This window comes from Megascapheus bottae, chromosome 25, assembly GCF_031878675.1.
Source record: "Megascapheus bottae isolate mThoBot1 chromosome 25, mThoBot2.hap1, whole genome shotgun sequence".
NCBI classification, from domain to species: Eukaryota; Metazoa; Chordata; class Mammalia; order Rodentia; family Geomyidae; genus Megascapheus; species Megascapheus bottae.
Genome location: NC_143533.1, coordinates 17,611,453 through 17,632,084, shown reverse-complemented (window position 1 = coordinate 17,632,084; position 20,632 = coordinate 17,611,453). Strand labels below are relative to the sequence as shown.

General features: G+C 42.8%; 1 protein-coding gene and 1 pseudogene across 1 annotated transcript in view; one reads left to right on the top strand and one right to left on the bottom strand.

Moving 5' to 3' along the window:
• The window catches only part of Atp8b4 (ATPase phospholipid transporting 8B4 (putative)), a 142,249-nt gene that overhangs the window by 114,938 nt on the left and 6,679 nt on the right, over positions 1-20,632 (bottom strand). The window contains exons 3-4 of the mRNA XM_090358436.1: positions 8,633-8,698; positions 3,216-3,274 (exon numbers count right to left, since the gene is read on the bottom strand). Of these exons, the coding sequence (XP_090214562.1) occupies positions 3,216-3,274; positions 8,633-8,660 (87 nt within the window). The 5' untranslated portion in view covers positions 8,661-8,698. The remainder of the gene's footprint in view (positions 1-3,215; positions 3,275-8,632; positions 8,699-20,632) is intronic.
• Positions 16,682-18,474, top strand: LOC150046497 (eukaryotic translation initiation factor 4B pseudogene; annotated as a pseudogene).

Here is a 20,632-nt window from a genome sequence, read left to right as displayed (position 1 = left end):
CATTCTCCCAAATGGAAGTGACTTTGAGAAAGAACCCCAAAAGCACAACAAACTCTCATTTCCTCCCTTCTCCTTCCATTGGTGAAGTTTTAATACTCAATAGACAAAGAAAGACAAAGAAGACAAAATTTTATACAATAAAGCATCAAATGACCTTCACATCTTAGTATTTCTACCTATGAACCCAAGAGGAAAAAAAATTAGACAAGATGAATATCAGTGGTCCAATTCCCATCAATGGACACTAAACATGACCAAACAAGCTTTTCTTCTTAAAAGCTGAAGGGAAAGATACTTCAATACACAGGAACCTTAAGTTATCAACAAACTAAAGCTGCAAAGCACAGGAGCCAACAAAACACAGACCTAGGAGACTAGCAAAAACTCTTTGGGGAAATATAATGCTGAGTACATAAACAAGAGACAAGGTTAATGGCCCACATAAACTGAATCAGTAAATTACATATGATATTGGGAGAATAAGAAAATGAGAACCATCACATTGCAAGTAGAATTTCACACTGCCAAGAAATGTAAAACTAAATGAGTCTCTAGAGTGGCCTAGAGACTGAGCCAAGGGCTACAGTTATTATTCTTATTAAAAGGGAGTTCATCTTGCTTAATCATGAGTCACAGAAGTAGTGAAAAGTTATATTTAAATATGTTAATGTTAAATTGGAACAGCAAACTGAACAGCCTTCCTAGCAAGACCTGTTCACAGCAGATTGTGGAATGGTGAGGACAGTTACAGTGGGTTAAAAACGTGTTGATGTAGGCTGGGAGTTCGGCCTATTAGTACGAGTATTTGCCTAGCATGCCCGAAGAGCCGGGTCTGATTCCTCAGTAACCACATACATAGAAAAATTTGGAAGTGGTGCTGTGGCTCAAGTGGTAGAGCTCTAGTCTTGAGGAAAGCCCAAGGACAGTGCTCAGGCTCTGAGCACACCCCAGTACTGGCAAAAAAAAAAAAAAAAAAAAAAAAAAAAAAAGGGTTGATGGTTTGAAAAAAAGTCAAAATGTTAGATTGATTTTGGCAAATTTCTGACTGTCTTTCAAAATAAGTGATGAAAGACATTGAAATTGAATTCGACTGGTTTTCTCCCTCATTCTTGCCCTCTTCTTCTGTCTCTTCCCTTCTACTCTTTGTTGCCCCCTCTTCTCTCTCCCTTCTGCTCTCTCCCTCTTTTTTCCCACCCCTCCTTAGCCTTCCCCATCACCAGGCACATTCTCTCCTTGTTTGAGTCTCTTAAACTTTGACAGATTTTGTATTCATGTGTGCTGGTCCTGGGGTTTGAGTTTGGGACTTAAGCACTGTTCCTGAGCTTATTTGTTCAATAAGTGTGCTCTACCATTTCAACCACAGCTCCACTTCAGGCTTTCTTGGTGGTTAGTTGGAGATAATGGTCTCATGGACTTTTTGCCCAGGCTGGCTTCAAATTCCAATCCTCAGATCTTGGTAGCCAGGATTATAAACTAGGATTATCTTGGCTAAACTCAAGACAGAATTTTTAAATGGCAATGCACTCGTTTTAGAAATGAGAAAGGTATCCTACCTCTAATCTTTTTGTAGTCACTTAAAAATGTTTTCTTTTAACTTTGTTCTTTATGTGGTACCGTAGAATTCAACCCAAGGCATCAATCTTGCTAGGCAAGCACTCTATCACTAAGCCACATTCCTAGCCCCTTTTAAAATCACTTTCATCTAAGCATCTCATATACACAGGTAGCTGGAAATTTTCTAAAGTGTTTTCTCTTCTGAGCTAAATTTTTCAATCACATTCAGGATGTACACCAAATTACCCATCAATGAAGATTCAACAAAATTGTTTTTCAGTTTAAACTATCTCACATTTTCTTTTCCAAGTCCACAAATAGAAAAGATATATCATGTTACAATCACATACAAAACATGATTTTCTTTGTGCTGCTTCTACTCACAGGATGAAAATACTTACCATACATTGAAAAACAAGTAAAACACAGCCAAGTACTTAGATTCATAATTACTCATTGTATATTAGTTTTTATGGCTTTTTTGTTTCCCCAAGGTCTTCAAATATACCCAGCCCTACTCCTCTGATTGAGATTTCATTGTCCAAAGGTAGCCGGGGTCATTCTGCGCAGGGAAAGGACTAGCTTGAGACTGGATGGGAAGGAATTAGGCCAAGCCTGGGGATGACCAGAGGGATAAAATGACCATGTTATTGGAAGCTACGAAAAGAAATCACCACCTTGGGAATCATAATCCTTCCCTCCCTCTAGCTAAGAAGAATCTTCACAAGCCTCAGAGGACTGTTCCTCTTCATCCCACCCTCTGAAGGCAAACTTCCTTTATCCCCACTTATGACATGGATGAATAAAAATCACAGACTTAATCGTTGTTTTACTGTAAGGAATCTATGCTGGGTACTGATGATTCACACCTGTAATCCTAGCTACTCAGGAGGCTGAAATCTGAGGATGATGTGGTGATTCAAAGTTAGCCCAGGCCAGAAAGTCCGTGAGACTCATCTCCAATTAACCACCCGGACGTGGAGGAGCCGGGAGTTTGGCCTAGTGGTAGAGAGATTGCCTAGCATGCATGAAGAACCAAGTTCAATTCCTTGGTACCATATGTATAGATAGAAAGCCTGAGTATGGTGCTGTGGCTCAAGTGGCAGAGCACTAGGCCTTGAGAACAAAGCTCAAGGACAGTGTTCAGGCCCTGAGTTCAAGCCCCAGGACTGGCAAAAAAAAAAAAGAAAAAGAAAAACTGGAAGTAGAGCCATGGCTCAAAATGGCAGAGCACTAACTCTGAGCAAAAGAGCTTAAGGATAGTGCCTGGACTCTTGAGTTCAAGACAGAAGGGAGGGAAAGAGAAAGAAAAGGGAAGGGAAAGGAAAAGAAAGAAACCCTGTATGTGCCATTAATCAGCTGTTAACCACTAACCCTCATTTCCTTCCTTTTTTTTTCCACAAAGTTCCGTTTTCCAATTTTCCCAAACTAGCCCCAAAACAAATTAAGCCTCAATTCCTGAGAAGATATATTATCAACCATCCTTAGAGCAGAAGGTAAATGACTATCTAGAACATCACTAAGATCTATATTAATAGAAACATATGGAACCTCATTTTTTTTAATGTGCCCACGAAGAATGTTTCTAAGGAGATCCTAAGGTTCTAGAAGGTAAAGGTTAAGACCTACCCCAAAACATATGAGTTATGTATATTACTCACTGCATACTGGAACTTCTCATTGAATTCACGGTCATTTGCTTTTACCATCCGTTCCACTTCTAAAGACAAACAGAAATCAGGTATTAAATTATATTTTAGACCCACAGAAATATACACAAAATTAAAACACCATCACAATGGGTGAAAATGAAGGAAGGGATAACACTGTCCAAAAAGAACTATACTGCCCGGCGTGGTGGCTCACGCCTATAATCCTAGCTACTCAGGAGGCTGAGACCTGAGGATCTCAGTTCAAAGTCAGCCCAGGCACTAAAGTCTGTGAGACACTTATCTCCAATTAACCACCAGAAAACCAGAAGTAGCACTGTAACTCAAGGGGTAAGGCAGAAACAGGTTGAAAAGACGAGAGGAACTCTGTTATCCTACTAGGAATTATTTGTGCGTGTGTGTGTGCTGATTCTGAGGTTTGACCTCAGAGCCTGGGGTACTTATTCCCTAGCTTTTTCACTCCAGGCTGGTGCTCTATACCACTTGAGCCACAGGTCCACTTCTGGTTTTTTGCTGGCTACTTGAAAATCAAGAGTCTCCCAGACTTTCCTGCCCAGGATGGCTTTGGATCAAAATCCTCAGATCTCAGCCTCCTGAGTAGCCAGGATTATACATACATGTAAGCCATCTGTGCCCAGTAGTTGTTTTTTTTTTATTTTATTTATTTATTTATTTTTTTGCCAGTCCTAGGCTTCAGTTCAGGGCCTGAGCACTGTCCTTGGACTTTCTCAAGGCTAGAGCTCTACCACTTGAGCTTCAGCACCACTTCCAGCTTTTTTTTTCTATATATGTGGTACCAAGGAATCAAACCCGGGTCTTCTTGCATGCTAGGCAAGCACTCTACCACTAGGCCAAACTCCTGGCCCCAGTTGTTGATTTTATAAGTGCATGTACATGCGTAAGATGGAGATACAGGGTGCTGGAGCGTGACCTAGTGGTAGAGTGCTCTCCTACCACACACAAAACCCTGGGTTTGATTCCTCAGTACCACATACTCAAAAAAAGCCCCAAGTGGTGCTGTGGCTCAGGTGGCAGGGCGCCAGCCTTAAGCAAACAAGGTTCAGGGACAGCACTCAGGCCCCGAGTTCAGGCCACAGGACTGGCAAAAAAAAAGATGGGGGGAGAGGGAGTGGGAGAGAGAGAGGAAGGGGAAGTGAGGAAATTTCAGGAGAAAATTTCCCTCAAGGGGCCGGGAGTTTGGCCTAGTGGTTAAAGTGCTTGCCTAGCATGCATAAAGACCCGGGTTCGATTCCTCGGTACCACATACATAGAAAAAAAAGCCAGAAGTGGTGCTGAGGCTCAAGTGGTAGAGCTCTAGCCTTGAGAACGTCCAAGGACAGTGCTCAGGCACTGAGCTCAAGCCCAGGACTGGCAAAAAAATAAATAAATAAATAAAAATTTCCCTCAAGTTCTTAATCAATTACTTAAGCTTTCCCTCCCTTTATTTTCTTTCATTCTGCATAATCTGGCCCATGTGGTTGGAAGCCAGAGCAATTCATTAAAACCATGAAGCTTTAAACTAGGGAGCTTTAAAGAGACCAGTTCCCTGGCCTCCAAGATTTCTCCATTGGAATCCAAGACTACATTCTGATACAACTGAAAAATGTGTCTGAATTCGAGTTTCCTACTGAAATTCCGTAGTAACCTGCAGTGACATTTAAGAAAAAAGAGAAACAGAGAGGGAGGGAGGGAAACAGAGAGGGAGGGAGGGAGGGAGGAGGGAGGGAGAAGGGGGAGGGGGAGAGAGAGGGAGAGAGGGAGAGAGGGAGAGAGGGAGGGAGGGAGGGAGAGATGGAGATGGAGATGGAGAGGGAGAGGGAGAGAGAGAGAGAGAGAGAGAGGGAGAGAGAACTGAAGGAAAGAGGGGAAAGAAAATATTTCCCACTTTAGAAAACATTCTTAACCAGGCGCACTGGCTCATGTCTGTAATCCTAGATACTCAGGAGGCTGAGATCTGAGGATCAAGGTTCAAAACCAATTCAGGCACAAAAGGACTTAGGACTCTTATCTTCAATTAATCTGTAGAAAGGGGGGAAAGTGGGGTTTGGCTCAAGGGTAGGGCAGTATCCTTGAACTGAAGAGCTCAGGGACAACACATAGGCCCAGGGGTAGGGTGGTAGCCCTGAGCTGAAGAGCTCAGGGACGATGCCCAAGCTGAGTTCAAGTCCTATGACCATCACCACCCCCCCAAAAAAAAATTCTTAATTCTCACAAAAGAGCTTCAAGGATTAAAAGATTTGAACAAATACCAAAGGCCATGGGTTTATTTTCCTCTTGACCCACCCAATTTTCTCATCTGGTCTTCATCATAGGTTCAGAAAGAATGTAGAATATTTCCACCAATTTATCCTTCTTTTAGCATGAACTGGGGTATGTAACTTACAAGAAAAATTGACAAAATTTTCGGATGAACCCTTGGCATGTAGCAGTCTATAAGTAAATATTTATTGTTGGAGAGTTCAATTTTACTAGAATAAGGTCAATAATGGCAACTAAGCTGTTAAAAGTTAAGAATCACGTGCTGGGGGGGAGGGGCGGGCACTGGCTCATGTCTGTATCCTAACTACTCAAGAGCCTGAGATCTGAGAATCCTAATTCTTAGGCAGGAAAGTCTGTGAGACTTATCTCCAATTAACCACCAAAAAGCTGAACATAGAGCACCAACCTTGAGCAAAACACGGGGCAGTGCCCAAGCCTGAATTCAAGCCCCATTATTGTCACACACACCCATTAAGAACTTAAAAGGTGAGAGCATTTTAAAAGACTAAGAGGGAATTCCTCCTGCCTTTGACATCCAGACTCAAGTTAAAACACTCGCTCTTCATGGATATTAAGCAGACTGGGAGCATACCACTGGCTCATATGGGTCTCCAGTCTGCCAATTGCACAACTGGGAGTAAGACAGGTGGCTCACAAAAGCAGAACACAGGGGCCAGAAGATTGGCCTAGTGGGAGAGTGCTTGCCTAGCATCCACAAAGGCCAAGTTTGATTCTTCGGTACCACATACACAGAAAAGCCAGAAGTGGTGCTATGGCTCAGGTGGTAGAGCAGGATTCTTGAGGAAAAGCGCAAAGACAGTGCTCAGGCCCCGAGTTCAGTCCCCAGGACTGGTTAAAAAAAAAAAAAAAGGTAGAAGACAGGTAACATAGATTATTGATAGCTAGATAGATGATAGATAGATCAAACAGATGATATAAAAGGGTGACTGACAAATAGATAGGTAAATATATCTATAGATAGATGAGAGATGATAGGCATATAGGAGGATAGGTAATAAGTAGATGATAGATACATCGATTATTGATTATTGATTTTTAAGAAGTAGATGATATAGAGGACAGATTATGGATAGGTTGGTAAATGGCAGAGGACAGATGGATAGACAGCCAAATGATAGATGAAAGATAGGGAGATAAAAAATAGACACACAGGTGGATACCAACTTTGTGAATACAGAAATATTTAACTCAAGAATTGCTAGCAATCCATTAAATCCATTCCATGGATTACAAACTCAGTGAGCCCGCAGGACAAATTAATTTTCCAAAAGATGACTACCCAAATGAATCTGCTGACTGCGTTAGCTTCAAATCACCATCCACCTATCTTCACCTCCCATGCAGCTGGGATTACAGACATGCAGCACCACACACACACACACACACACACACACACACACACACACACACACACACACACCCTATTTATGCTCTGATACTTCTAACACACACACACACACACACACACACCCTGTTTATGCTCTGATACTTCTAAAAGCCCCTCCCAGGGTTTAATTTTCATTTCTTTTAAAATCAGGAGAAAAAAAAATAATATAACAGATCCATGATAATGGATCCAACATGAATTATATTTGTCTTTCTACTGACACAGTCATAAAATGTTAACTTCTAATTTTTTTAATGAAGGAAGGAGAAAATAAAAGGCAAAACTGCCTCAAGCTCGTAGAAGACATGAGGCAGTCCTGCTCTGACTCTTGCCACCCCACTGCTCATAAACATTTTGAGGGCTTCCCTTGTGGAATAATGTATCCCGGCTCCAACAGCTCCTTTTGGAATCAAGAACAGCTTTGGCTACTTTGAATAAAGCCCTTAATGATCAACTTCTTTTGCTTCCTCTATTACCAAAGTAATGAGATCTGAATTCAAACTTTTACCCATGACCCACACTCTCCAGACCGCTCTGAGGAAGCCATAGACACGCTTCCAAACAAATGGGCCTCTGAGCCTCTGGTGTAGGCTATACAGCAAAGGGGAATTATACAGAGCACACAAAAATGGCCTCTAGTCATCCTATTTTCAAAAGTTGAAGTCAGCAGCTGGAATTTCTTACATCTCCAAGAGTCTGGTTTGTGTGTGAATGTGGAAATCATAGAGAAGAAAGTGCAGCTTCAAAATTCTGATTTCCACCCAGTGCAGTAGCTCACGCCTATAATCCTAGCTACTGAGGAGGCTGAGATCTGAGGATCAAGGTTCAAAGCCAGCCTGGGCACAAAGGAACCTGCTCAGGGACAGTGCCCAGGCAAAGTTCAAGCCCCATGACTCTCCACCCAAAAAAAAAAAAGAAAATTCTGATTTCCCAGTATATCTAAGACAGACTGATGTATTTCCCCTCACACTCTCAATCCCTATGCACAGCTCAATCTTCCTGGAGATGCCAGGAGTTTAGATGCATGAAAGCTTTATTGTCTTACACAAGGTACTTCTCTGAGACACAATATTACCTCTGCTTCCTATTTCCTTGTGAAAACCCCAGGATTGACCCAACGGCTCTGGGAAATATAACATTTTAGTGACTTTTAGTGAACTATTTTTTTTCATTTTTTAAGAAGTACAAAGGGTGGGCTTGGGAGTTTGGCCTAGTGGCATGCTTGCCTAGCATGCACGTTGCCTAGCATGCACGAAGACCAGGGTTCGACGCCTCGGTACTGTATACATAGAGAAAAGCTGGAAGTGGTGCTGAGGCTCAAGTGGTAGAGTTCTAGCCTTGAGAAAATCCAAGGACAGTGCTCAGGCATGGGGGGGGGGCGCGCTGGGAGCACAGCCTAGTGGTAGAGTGCTCACCCAGCATGCATGAAGCCCTGGGTTCAATTCCTCAGTACCACACAAACAGAAAAAGCCAGAAGTGACACGGTAACTCAAGCAGTAGAGTGCTAACCTTGAGATGAAGAGCTCAGAGACAGGGACAATGCCCAGGCCCCAGAGTTCAAGTCCCATGACCCACAAAAGAGAGAGAGAGACAGACAGACAGAGAGAGAGAGAGAGAGAAGCAGCTCAGGAACAGTGCCCAGGCTCTGAGTTCAAGCCCTAGGACTGGTATGAAAATAAAATACCAACAATAATAATAAATTTCATATTGCTTCTTACTATCTGAAGAAGTAGGTACTTACCAAGTGATTTCTTTTTAGCACAAAACATGACTGTAGCTTATCCTTCACTATGTCTTGATGGCTGTCCTAAACAAAACCAAGAGAAACACCATTGCCATTTGAATAACGCTGAATAAGCAGTCATCCACACCCTATAATTCTCTCTTATAGCAGTTTAGAGGACTAGGAAGTTACTGATGCAATAAGAAATAACAGATGTCATGATCAGGTCTAAATCTAACTAGATTGTAATAGTTACAAACAAAATAACTATCTGTATTATAAACGTGTAGTGACTTGGAAAACTGTATCCCAGAAGGACAGCTTCAAGAGCAAAGTTTGCCAGGCATGGGTGGCTCATGCCCATAATCCTAATACTCAGGAGACTGAAACCTGAGGATATAAGTGTGAAACCAGCTGGAGCCGAAAAGTCCAAGAAACCCTTAACACCAAGAAAACACCAAAATGCTAGACTTAAACAGTATAGATTCCCTACAATAGATGAATGGATCCAAAAAATATGGTACCTATACACAATGGAATAATGTTATGTCATTTGTAGGGAAATGGACAGATCAAGAACAAATCATATTAAGTTAGGTAAGCCAAGCTCAGAGAGACAAACAGTTCATATTCTTTCTCATATGGAGAAGCTCTATCTATTAATAAACCACGACATAATTATACAGGACTCAAAGGACTCATTCACAGTGAGACCAAAGAATACTCTAAGGAGACTAACACAAAGGTGCAATGCCTATGTGCATATGATTATATAAAATAATACGTATGGAAATGAACTCCAGGAAATGGAAATGAGGCTTTCTTTACTGCTGTTTTTCTTTTGGTCTTGTTTGTTCATCTATCCACCTTTCTTGGAGAGGGTAAGGGAGTCATAGCAATGGAAGGACAAAGGGTGAAAAAACATAGCTGTGGTACTCACTAGACACTATGTTAAAAATGAGCTATATAACTTACAGGTGGGTATGAGAGGGAAAAACTGGGAGAGAATGAGAGGAGTGACACTGTCCAAAAAGAAGTATTCTTTATCTGACATATAACTATAACTTCTTTGTATATCACCTTTATAATAATAATAAAAAATAAATTTAAGCCAGGCATGGGTGGCTCACGCCTGTAATCCTAGCTGATCAGGAGGCTGAGATCTGAGGATCTCAGTTCAAAGCTAGCTTGGGCACTAAAAAGTCTATAAAACTCTTATCTCCAATTAACCATCAGAAAACTGGAAGTGGGACTGCGGCTCAAGGGATAGGGTGGTAGCCTTGAGCTGAAGAGCTCAGGGACAACACCCAGGCCTAGGTATAGGGTGTAGGGCGGTAGCCTTGAGCTAAAGAGCTCAAGAGACAGCACCCAGGCCAGAGTTCAAGCTCTATGACCTACCAAAAAAAAAAAACAAACCACAAACCAAGAATTTTCCTTTATTCTCATAAGTATAACTTTGTCTATATCACTACCCCAAACCCAAAATAATGTCATTATTATCCTTCTTTTTCCTAATTTCCTTCCTGTAAATCTGGATAAATCTGGTCAGACTTAGAATGAAGCTGGATATAGTGACATATGCCTATAATCCCAGAACTTGGGAAACTGAACCAAGTGAATCACAAAGTACAAAGCCAACCTGGATGACAGAGTGAGACCCAGTCTCCAGGCAAAACAATCAAAAGCCAGATAAAGGACAAATGAATAGTACCGAACCTTCAGAAACCAATAAATCACAGGAATAAAGTCATATACCTTTGCAAACCCATGGCACGGCAGGCAGACGTTCTGTGTGGGTGCCACTTTAGTGAGATAGAGAGATGACTTATCTGTGTGGGGAGATGCTATACCTAAAGAAGTTATGGGGGCTGGGAGTCTGGTGTAGTGGTAGCGTGGTTGCATAACATGCACAAAGACCCAGGTTCAATTCCTCAGTACCTCATACACAGAAAAAGCCAGAAATGGTGCTGTGGTTCAAGTGGTAGAGCTGTAGTCTTGAGAAAGTCCAAGGACAGAGTTCAGGCCCTGAGTTCAAGCCCCAGGACTGACAAAAAAAAATTGTTCTGTCATACAGGGATCAGAGAAAAGGAAGAAATTGTGTTGATGGCTTAGTAGTTCCAAGAAGAGAAACCACAGAGTTAAGTGCATCCTTCCCTACCTCTCTATCACAAACCACAAACCCTGTAGAATCTCAAATACCTGAAACCATCTGTAGGTCACTGTCTTGTACCCTATTCATTGGGCATCTCAACTAGAGCCACTGGCATTTAGTAGGACTCAGTGCTTTCCTAGGCCCTGTATTACCAAAACAGATGAATCCAAGCAAGAAGATAGGGTACTGATACTAAGTGCTGATCAAGCAAGAACAGGGATCAAATCAAACTATCAACAGCTCCCTTGTTCCTTCCGCTAAGCTTCCTATCTACTGGCTCCAAGGCTGTCTAAAGCCTCTTTCCTAATTTCTTTCTGTTCCTTCTTCCCACTAGTCCTACAGTATTTCTGCTGACCACCATATACCCTTTCCCTGAACTCTCCATGTCTCTCTGTTGGTCACCCATAGACCAATGTCCCCATTCAAACCAGAGTCATACCTAGGCATGTTAGTGGCTCACACCCATAATCCTAGCTACTCGACAGGCTGAGCTGAGATCTGAGGAGCCAAGTTCCAAGCCAGTCTGGGAAGAAGAGACCTTTAGACTGTTACCTACAGCAAACCACCAAAAATAACTAAAATAGAGCTGCAACTCAGGTGTTATAGAGTGCTAGCTCAAGCACAGTGCCCAGGCCCTCAGTTCAAGTCCAGTGATCAACAAAAAGAAGGGGATGACATTAGGAGAGATCATGTGAAAATTCTGTTAAATGACAATGCCAAGTGTTGTCCCCGCATGGCTGGAAAGGAACGGTTCCACTAAGATGACTTGTTAGGGCTTGAAAATTCTCTCTGAGGACTCAAGTCCACATGCTCTTGTTTTCTCTGGCTCTGATTCCCTGGAGTATGGACAGGGAAGAACAATTCTTTAAGCAAAGAAGCAAAAAGGAACTGGCAGGACCACAAACAAGAATGCAAGCAGAGGGACAGCAACACTTAATTGGAGCGCTAGCCAGTTTCCTAGATCATCCTGAAAGACAAGTATAAATAACCAGTAGAAAAGATGCATATAGCCAGGCGCTCGCTGGTGGCTCACGTCTGTAATCCTGGCTACTCAGGAGTCTAAAATCTGAGGATCACAATTTAAAGCCAGTCCAGGCAGGAAAGTCCATGAGGCTCTTACCTTCAATTCATCACCAGAAAACTGGAAGTGGTACTATAGCTCAAAGTGGTAGAGCCTTGAGCAAAAGAACTCAGGACAGTACCCAGGCCCTGCATTCAAGCCACATGACAACAACAATATTTAAAAAAAGAAAAAAGCACGTAAATATTGTTTTGTTCTCATCTTCCCACAATTGCTTCTCATTTCGAAAACTCCTAAATAATCCATCTTAAAGCAATAACCACATACTTCCTTGAATTGCTATATACTATACTTGTTAGATTCTTTTTTTTCCGGAGGGGGGAGGGGAGTGAAGAGAGGGTGGAAGGTCACAGGACTTGAACTCAGGGCCTGGGTACTGTCCTTGAGCTTCATTTTTTGGTCAAGGCTACTGTTCTACTACTTGAGCCACAGCACCACTTCTAGCTTTTACTGTATCTGTGGCACTGAGGAATGGAACCCAGGGCTTCATGCATGCTAGGCAAGCCCTCTACTATTAAGCCACATTCCCAGCCCATTTCTTTTTCTTTTTTCAATTCAACATATCAATTTGAGTAAAATGCATCTTGACCAATGTCACCCCTCCCATGTTTTAAGCTTACTTTAAAATTTCTCTTCTATAACGCTTCCATTTCTTTTTTCTTTTTTATCAGTCACAAGGCTTGAACTCATGGCCTGGGCACTTTCTCTAAGCTTTTGTGCTCATGATAAGCATTCTGCCAGTTTGAGCTGCAGCATCACTTCCTATATTCTACTGGTTAATCGGAGGTAAGGGTCTCACAGACTTTGTTGCCTGGGCTGGCTTTGAACCGAGATCCTCAGATCTCAGTTCCTGAGTAGCTAGAGGATTACAACATAAGCCACTAGTGCCTGACCCCAAATTGTCTTTTATTTATTTTTTTTTTTTGGTAGGTCATGGGGCTTGATATAGGTATGGGCGCTTGAGCTCTTCAGCTCCCTACCCCTAAGCCAATCACCACTTCCTGTTTCCTAGAGGTTAATTGGAAATAGTCTCAGGTCCTGGGCCAGCCCAGGCTGGCTTTGAACCTTGATCCTCAGATTTCAGGCTCCTGAGTAGCTAGGGTTACAGGTGTGAGCCAATGCTCCCTGCCAAATTGTCTTTTAAACCTTTTTATTTATTTTTTTTTTTTGCCAGTCCTGGGGTGTGAACTCAGGGCCTGAGCACTGTCCTTGGGCTTTCTCAAGACTAGAGCTCTACCCCTTGAGTCACAGCACTACTTCCGGCTATTTGTATGTATGTGGTACCGAGGAATTGAACCTGGGTCTTCCTGCACGTTAGGCAAGCACTGTTCCACTAGGCCAAACTCCCAGCCCCTAAACCTTTTATTTTGAAGACACATTTTTGAATGAGTTTGTTTTTAATTCTAGCTATTTTTGCTTGGACAACATATTATATCCTTTAGTGATTAGCCCAGAATGATATATACTTTTTCATGAATTAAACCATATGTGCATGTGTATGTGTGTGATTTCAGAAGTTTGTGTATATGTACACATGTTATGTGCCCATAGGTAGATAAGGGTTTTCCTGGGACTTGAACTTAAGGCCTGAGTACTGTCCTTGAGTATTTCTGCTCAAGGCTAGCACTCTACCACTTAAGCCACAATTTGACTTCTAACTTTTACTGCTTAATTGCAGATAAAAATTTCATGGACTGGGCTGAGAGGTTGGCCTAGTGGTAGAGTGCTTGCCTTGCAAGCACCAAGACCCGGGTTCAATTCCTCAGTACCACATACATAGAAAAAAAGCCGGAAGTGGTGCTGAGGCTCAAGTGGTAGAGCTCTAGCCTTGAGAAAGTCCAAGGACAGTGCTCAGGCCCTGAGCTCAAGCCCAGGACTGGCAAAAAAAAAATCTTAGACTTTTCCTGGGCTGACATCTCAGCGTTCTGAGTAGCTAGGATTATAGACCTGAGCCACAGTAGCTCAGAGTTCAGAAATGTTTGTTTTGTGCTGCTAGGAGTGGTCAGGGCCTTGACTTAGCAGGCAAGCATCCTCCCAGTGAGCTACATCTCCAATCCCAGAAGTTATGTTTTATTAGTGATCTTATTCAACTGTTTTGTTTCCCTGAAAAATGAACCTTCAAGGCCCCGTTTCCTCTGATCCAATCTTTTCTTAGTTTCAATGGACATCTGGCTGGTTCGTGGGAAATCCATACAAATATCTTTAGTTAAACTTTGAGAAGATTAAATTGTAATCTTTCCACTAGTGCACGTTTATCAACTCCATACAACCCAGCTGACACATGTTCCACTTCTATAGGATGTCAGAGTAAAGAAAAAGTCATCTTTTGTAGAATCTTTGGGTCAGTGAAGGTCTGAGAAAACACAGTAGACAAAATAAGGTAAGAGGCTGGGCACTGTGGCTCAACTCTGTAATCCTAGCTACTTTGTTGGGGACTGACTGTGGGGTCAGTGACCTTGGACCCGCACAATTGAGTACACAAGGAAGTAAGCTCTTATCATGATTTTGGGCTGTGTCAATAGCTTCTCATTTAACCTGTTTGGGACTTGATAGCTTCTCATTCAACCTATTTCAGACTTGATACTGTTTGTACGAATGTAGCCCCTGGCAGTTCCCTAGTTTAAAGATGTGTATTTAAGATTGAGAACTGAAAATAAACTGGGCTATGGTCTTGGGCTACAGGCTTCTTAAGCTGTGGCTCCTGATTTGGGCTGTAGCCCTCCTGAACCCCATCTGTTTGTCTCTCTTCTATTTTTTCCTAGTCCTTGCCCCCTATTTCAGGAATCCCAATCTGCGAACCCTGGTTTGCTGCCGGTTGGCCCCGGCACTACTTGGGAATCAGAGACCAGGGATTATGGTTCACAGCCTGCCCAAATCCCCCCTCCCTAAAAAAAAAAAAAAAAAAAAAAAGATTCCATCTCTACCAATGGCAACAGGAATGCCTACCCAGGCATAAATTGAGACCCTATGGCAAAATAACCAAAAAGGAGCTGGTGGTGTGGTTCAGGTGGTAGAATACCTACCTAGAAGGCACTAGGCCCTAACGTCAAGCCCCAATACTGGTGTTCTTGTTGGTCCTAGGGCTCTAACTTAGGGCCTGAGCATCACCTCTCTGAGCTTCTTTTGCTCATAGTTAATGCTCTACCACTTGAAACATAGTTTTACTTCCAGCTTTTTTGGTAATTTATTGGAAAGAAGAAACTTTTCTGCCTGAACTGGCTTTGAACCATGATCCTCAGAAAACTTAGCATTTGAAGTTCAACCATTTGCAAATACTGAAGCAAACAAGTGTTACGTGGATGCATTTCCCTTTTTTGTTGTTGGTTGTGGGGCTTGAACTCTGGGCTTGGCTGCTATCCCTGAGTTCTTCAGCTCAAGGCAAGCTCTCTAACACTTTGAGTCAAAGTACCACTTCCAGTTTTCTGGTTAATTGGAGATCAGAGTCTCATGCACTTTCCTGCCTGGCTGGCTTTGAATGGCAATCCTCAGATCTCAGCCTCCTAAGTAGCTAGGATCACAGGTGCCCGGGTTTATAGTTCCCATTTTTAAAAAATCACCCCAGGGTCAAGAGAATGGCCTAGTAATAGAGTGCTTACCTAGCATGCACAAAACCCTGGGTTCGAATCCTCAGTACCACATACACAGAAAAAGCCAGAAGTGGTTCTGTGGCTCATGTGGTAGACTGCTAACCTTGAGAAAGCTCAAGGACTAGCTAAATAAGTAAATAAATAAATAAAACTCACCCCAGAGGAAACAGAAAATAAACAGGGCTGGTCAAATGTTTCTTACCTGTGACTTCATCTAACACAAAGATTAAAACAGTTCACCAGATACTAGCTACTCAGGAGGCTGAGATCTGAGAATAGAGGTTCAAAGCCAGCCTGGGCAGGAAAGTCCAGGAAATTCTTATTTCCAATTAACAACCAAAAAGCCAGAAATGGAGCTGTGGCTCAAGTGGAAGTAATTATTCTAACAAAAGAAATGGGGCCTGATCTATCCTGAGCATCACAACCCAAGATATAATAAGGACACCTGTTCATCTCTGCACTGTTCACCATAGCCAAGCAATGGAAACAACCCAGATGCCCTACTTCAGATGAATAGATACTAAAAATGGGATACACATACACAATGGAATTCATAGCCAACAGACAAGATAAAATAATGGCATTCGCCAGGAAGTAGATGAAATTAGAGCAAATCATGCTGAGTGAGATAAGTTAAAAGGTGCAAAAGGAACAAAAGGCGCGTGGCATCCTTAATATGTGGATATTAGATCCAAACAGTACAAGAGCAATGACAAGAGCAAATATTGATTTGGGTACCCAAGGTTATGGACATGGTCTTGGAGATATAAACATAACTACATAGACATAAACATCTATGTACTCTACAGACCTAATATTTTATTACATATATTAATATGTATCTATGACATATAAACCCTTAGCTTAATTTTAATTATGTTCTAAAAATCTATGTGCCAGTGATTGTATATAGAGATTCCCTTCTTGAATACTTGTTTGTTAAACATGACATTTGAAATATGATGTAAAAATCAATGTTAATAAATTCTTTAAAAAGAAAGAAAGAGAGGGGGGGCTGGAGTATGGCCTAGTGATAGAGTACTTGACTAACTCTGGGTTCAAGTCCTCAGTACCACACTCACACACATAGAAAAAGCCAGAAGTGGTGCTGTGGCCAAGTGGTAGAGCACTAGCCACTAGTCTTGACAAAGCCCAAAGACAGTGCCCAGGCCTTGAGTTCAAGCCCCAGGACTTGCAAAAAAAAAAAAATAGCAGACAGCCTTTACGTTCTCTCTCCCTCTCCCAACATGGCAGCCTCAGCAAAAAAGAAGAATAAGGGGAAGACTAACTCCCTAACAGACTTTCTGGCTGAGGATGGGGGTGGAGGAAGCACCTATGCTTCCAAACGGGTCAGCTGGGCTGATGAAACAAACCAACTGGAAGGAGATGTTTCAACAGTTGGGCATAGTAATGATGATAATGTGTATAAGGCACCTCCAATTGACCGTTCCATCCTACCTACTGCTCCAAGGGCTGCTCGGGAACCCAGTATTGACTGGAGCCATCTTCCCAAATCGCCATCCTACCCTGCTTTTCTAGGGAACCTACCCTATGATGTAACGGAAGACTCCAGTAAGGATTTCTTTAGAGGATTAAATATCAGTGCAGTGCATTTACCACATGAACCCAGCAATCCAGAAAGGTTGAAAGGTTTTGGTTATGCTGAATTTGAGGACTTGGATACCTTTCTCAATGCTCTGAGTTTCAATGAAGAGTCCCTAGGTAACAGGAGAATTCAGTAGATGTTGCTCATCAAGCACAGGATAAAGTCAGGGATGATCACATCTTTGGCAGAGATAGAAATCAGAATGCTGACAAAACAGACAACGACTAGAGAGCCTGTCTTCTACAGACAGCTTTGATGACTGTCCACCTAGAAGAGGTAATGACAGCTTTGGAGACAAGTACTGAGATCATTATGATTCAGACCGATATCAGGATGGCTACTGGGATGGCCCATGCTGGGGCATGGATCGCTCCGGGGGTTGGGATCAGTATGATGACCTGGCAGCAGAGAGTATGACAGGGGCTATGACTCCAGGATAGGCAGTGGTAGAAGAGCGTTTGGTAGCGGGCACCGTAGGGATGATGACTACAGAGGAGGTGTGGACTGCTATCAAGACTGATATGAGAGACAAGACGATCGTTCATGGGGCTCCAGAGACGATTACTCTTGGGATGATTATAGGCGTGATGATAGAGGTCCCCCCCAAAAACGCAAACTGAATCTAAAGCCTCAGAGTACTCCTAAAGATGATTCCTCTGCTAGCACCTGGTAGTCCAATTGAGCAGCTTCTACCTTTGAAGGGGCAAAGCCTGTTGACACAGCTGCTAGAGAAAGAGAAGTGGAAGAATGGCTACAAAAGGAACAGGAGAACCTGCAGCTGCAGCTGGATGAACCAAAACTAGAACGGTAACCCAGGGAAAGGCACCCAAGCTGGCGAAGTGAAGAAACTCAGGAACAAGAACGACCAAGAACAGAAAGTGAATCATCACAGACTGGGACTTCCGCCACATCTGGCAGAAATGCATAAAGGAGAGTGAGAAGTCTCTAGAAAAGGAAACACTCAATAAGGAGGAAGACTGTCACTCTCCAACTTCTAAGCCTCCTAAACCTGATCAGCCTCTAAAGGTAATGCTAGCCCCTCCACCAAAGGAGAATGCGTAGGTGAAGTTTTAACCCTCCTGCTAGATCTCAGAGCTCAGACACAGAACAGCAATCCCCTAAAAGTGGTGGGGGAAAAGTAGCTCCAGCTCTGCCATCTAAGGAAGGACCAGCAAGGAAAGATGAAAATAAAAAAGATGGATGAGTGTTGCAAAAGGCCAAACTGGGAGCTCCAGCTGTGGTCCAGGAGATGACAAGAACAAAGACCACTGGAAGGAGTCAGATAGGAAAGGTGGAAAAAAGGATTAAGACTCTAGATCTGTACTTGAGCAAAAGAAACCTGAGGAAAATCCAGCCTCTTTCAGTTCTGCAAGCAAGTATGCTGCTCTCTCTGTGGATGGTGAAGATGAAAACAAGGGAGAAGATTACACCTAATAGACCTTTAATCCTGTGCTTTCTCCTACCTAGTCTCACTCCACCCTGGAACATTCATTCGAGAGCAAATCAAACCTCTATCCAGACAAGACAAAATAAAGCTCACCATCTCCTGGGGCGGAAAAAAACGAAAGAAAGAAAGAAGGGGGGGAGAGGGGGGAGGGGGAGGGAGGGCAGGCATAGTCAAAGGCAGACTTCAATTGACACAGAAAAGGGTTTCAAATACCTTGAACACTGCAGTGGTAACAGGATGATCAAGCTGATGGTGCTAATTAACAATTGGCACCTTATCTGTGCTCCGATACCTTAGAGTGAAAACCGATCTGCCGAGGTGCAGATGACTCAATGCTTTAAGCAAAAGATTAAAATGAATGTATCCTGTAATAATCTGGGGCCAATCACCAATCAAGTTATTACAGACAATTCCCCCTGCTCCTATTCTACCTTCACCCAGCAACATGCTGGTAAGAAATTGCTTTCCTGGAGAATCCTTTCCCATAGGGAAAGGACTCACTAGCCACGTTAAGAACATTCTGACTACTGTATCAAATATTTCAAGTGTAAAAGTTGTCATTCTTGTGTGTTGGGGGGAAGAGGGTTCCTGCGGCTTGAACTTAGGGCCTGGGCACTGTCAGCTGCTTTACTCAAGGCTGGTATTTTACCACTTAAACTACTGTTCTACTCCTGGCTTTTTGACAGTTAAATGGAGGTAACAGTGTCACAGACATTCCTGCCAGGATTGACTCTGAACTATGATCTGTAGATTTCAGCCTCCTAGGATTACAGATGTGAGCCACCGGTTCCTAACTTAAACACATGTCTGATGTTTATTGAAACATCTGCATAATTATTATATTATTACATTTTTATCTTCTGAGACTAAATCAGCCAATTTTTTATCATCACTTGCTTAGCTCGTATTAGTCTACCTCCTGGAAGACAAATTTATTCTTAGTTTGCTATTGCATTACAGCCCTATGTCCCCAGAACAAACTGACCACTATAGTCTTAGTAAACTCACCAAGGGCACCCCAAGCTGCACCAGATGGCAGGAGGTGACCATTAAAAGCTTGAATTGGATGTCAGACAGCCTGATTTGGGATTCCAATTTCCTTGACTATGGTATTAAAGGACCTGGAATGAAGTAGTGACTTATCAAAGGCAAACTTCTGAGTGTGAGTGTGTGTGTCATACTGGGACTTGAACTCGGGGCTCTGTATTGTTGTTGTTGTTGTTCAAGGCTGGCCCTCCATCACTTGAGCATGCACCACTTCTAGCTTTTTTGTACTTAAAGGTAGGGGTGAGTGAAAGACTAGTGTTCTACCACAGAAAGACTTCAAGCCAGGCATCGTGGCTCACACCTGTAATCCTACTTACTAGGGAAGCTAAGATCTGAAGATTGCAGATCAAATTCAGCCCAGACAGGAAAGCTCCTGAGACTCTTATCTTCAATTAACCTCCAGAAAATGGGAAGTAGAGGTGTGGCTCCAAGTGTTAAAGTGTGCTAGCCTCCAGCAGAAAAGCTCAGGGACAGCACTCAGGCCCTAAATTCAAGCCCCGTGACCCACAAAAAATAAAGTCCCATGGACTTTCTGGGCTGGCTTCAAACCATGATCTCATTGTGTCTTAGCCCTAAGTAGGACTACACACTGTTCCTGCTTTTTGTGTGCCTTTCCTTTCCTTCTCCTTGGTCCATGCCTTCTCTCACAGAGGGGCCTCTTGCTCTGGTTATCTTTCTTCCCTTTCTCACTTCTCTATTTTTCCCACCAGTTCTGGATCCAACGCCCTTACCCCCTACAGGTTTGGTCCTACTGACCCTGTACAACCAATAAGTTCCTTTCCATATCTGCCATTTCTCATCAGCACAACTCATAGAGTTACTAGAAAACAAAATCAAGCCATGCCTGTCATCCTAGCTACCCAGTGGCTGAGATCTGAGGATCATAGTTCAAAGACAGCCCTGGCAGGAAATTCCTTGAGACTCTTATCTCCAAAAAGTCAAATGTGAAGCTGTGTCTTAAGTGGTAGAGTGCTAGCCTTGAACAAAAAAGCAAAGGGACAGCACTTAGACCCTGACATCAAGCCTCTGGAGCGGCACACACACAAAAAAGGAACTATAATCCTAGCTACTTTGGAAGGAGGCTGAGATCTGAGGATT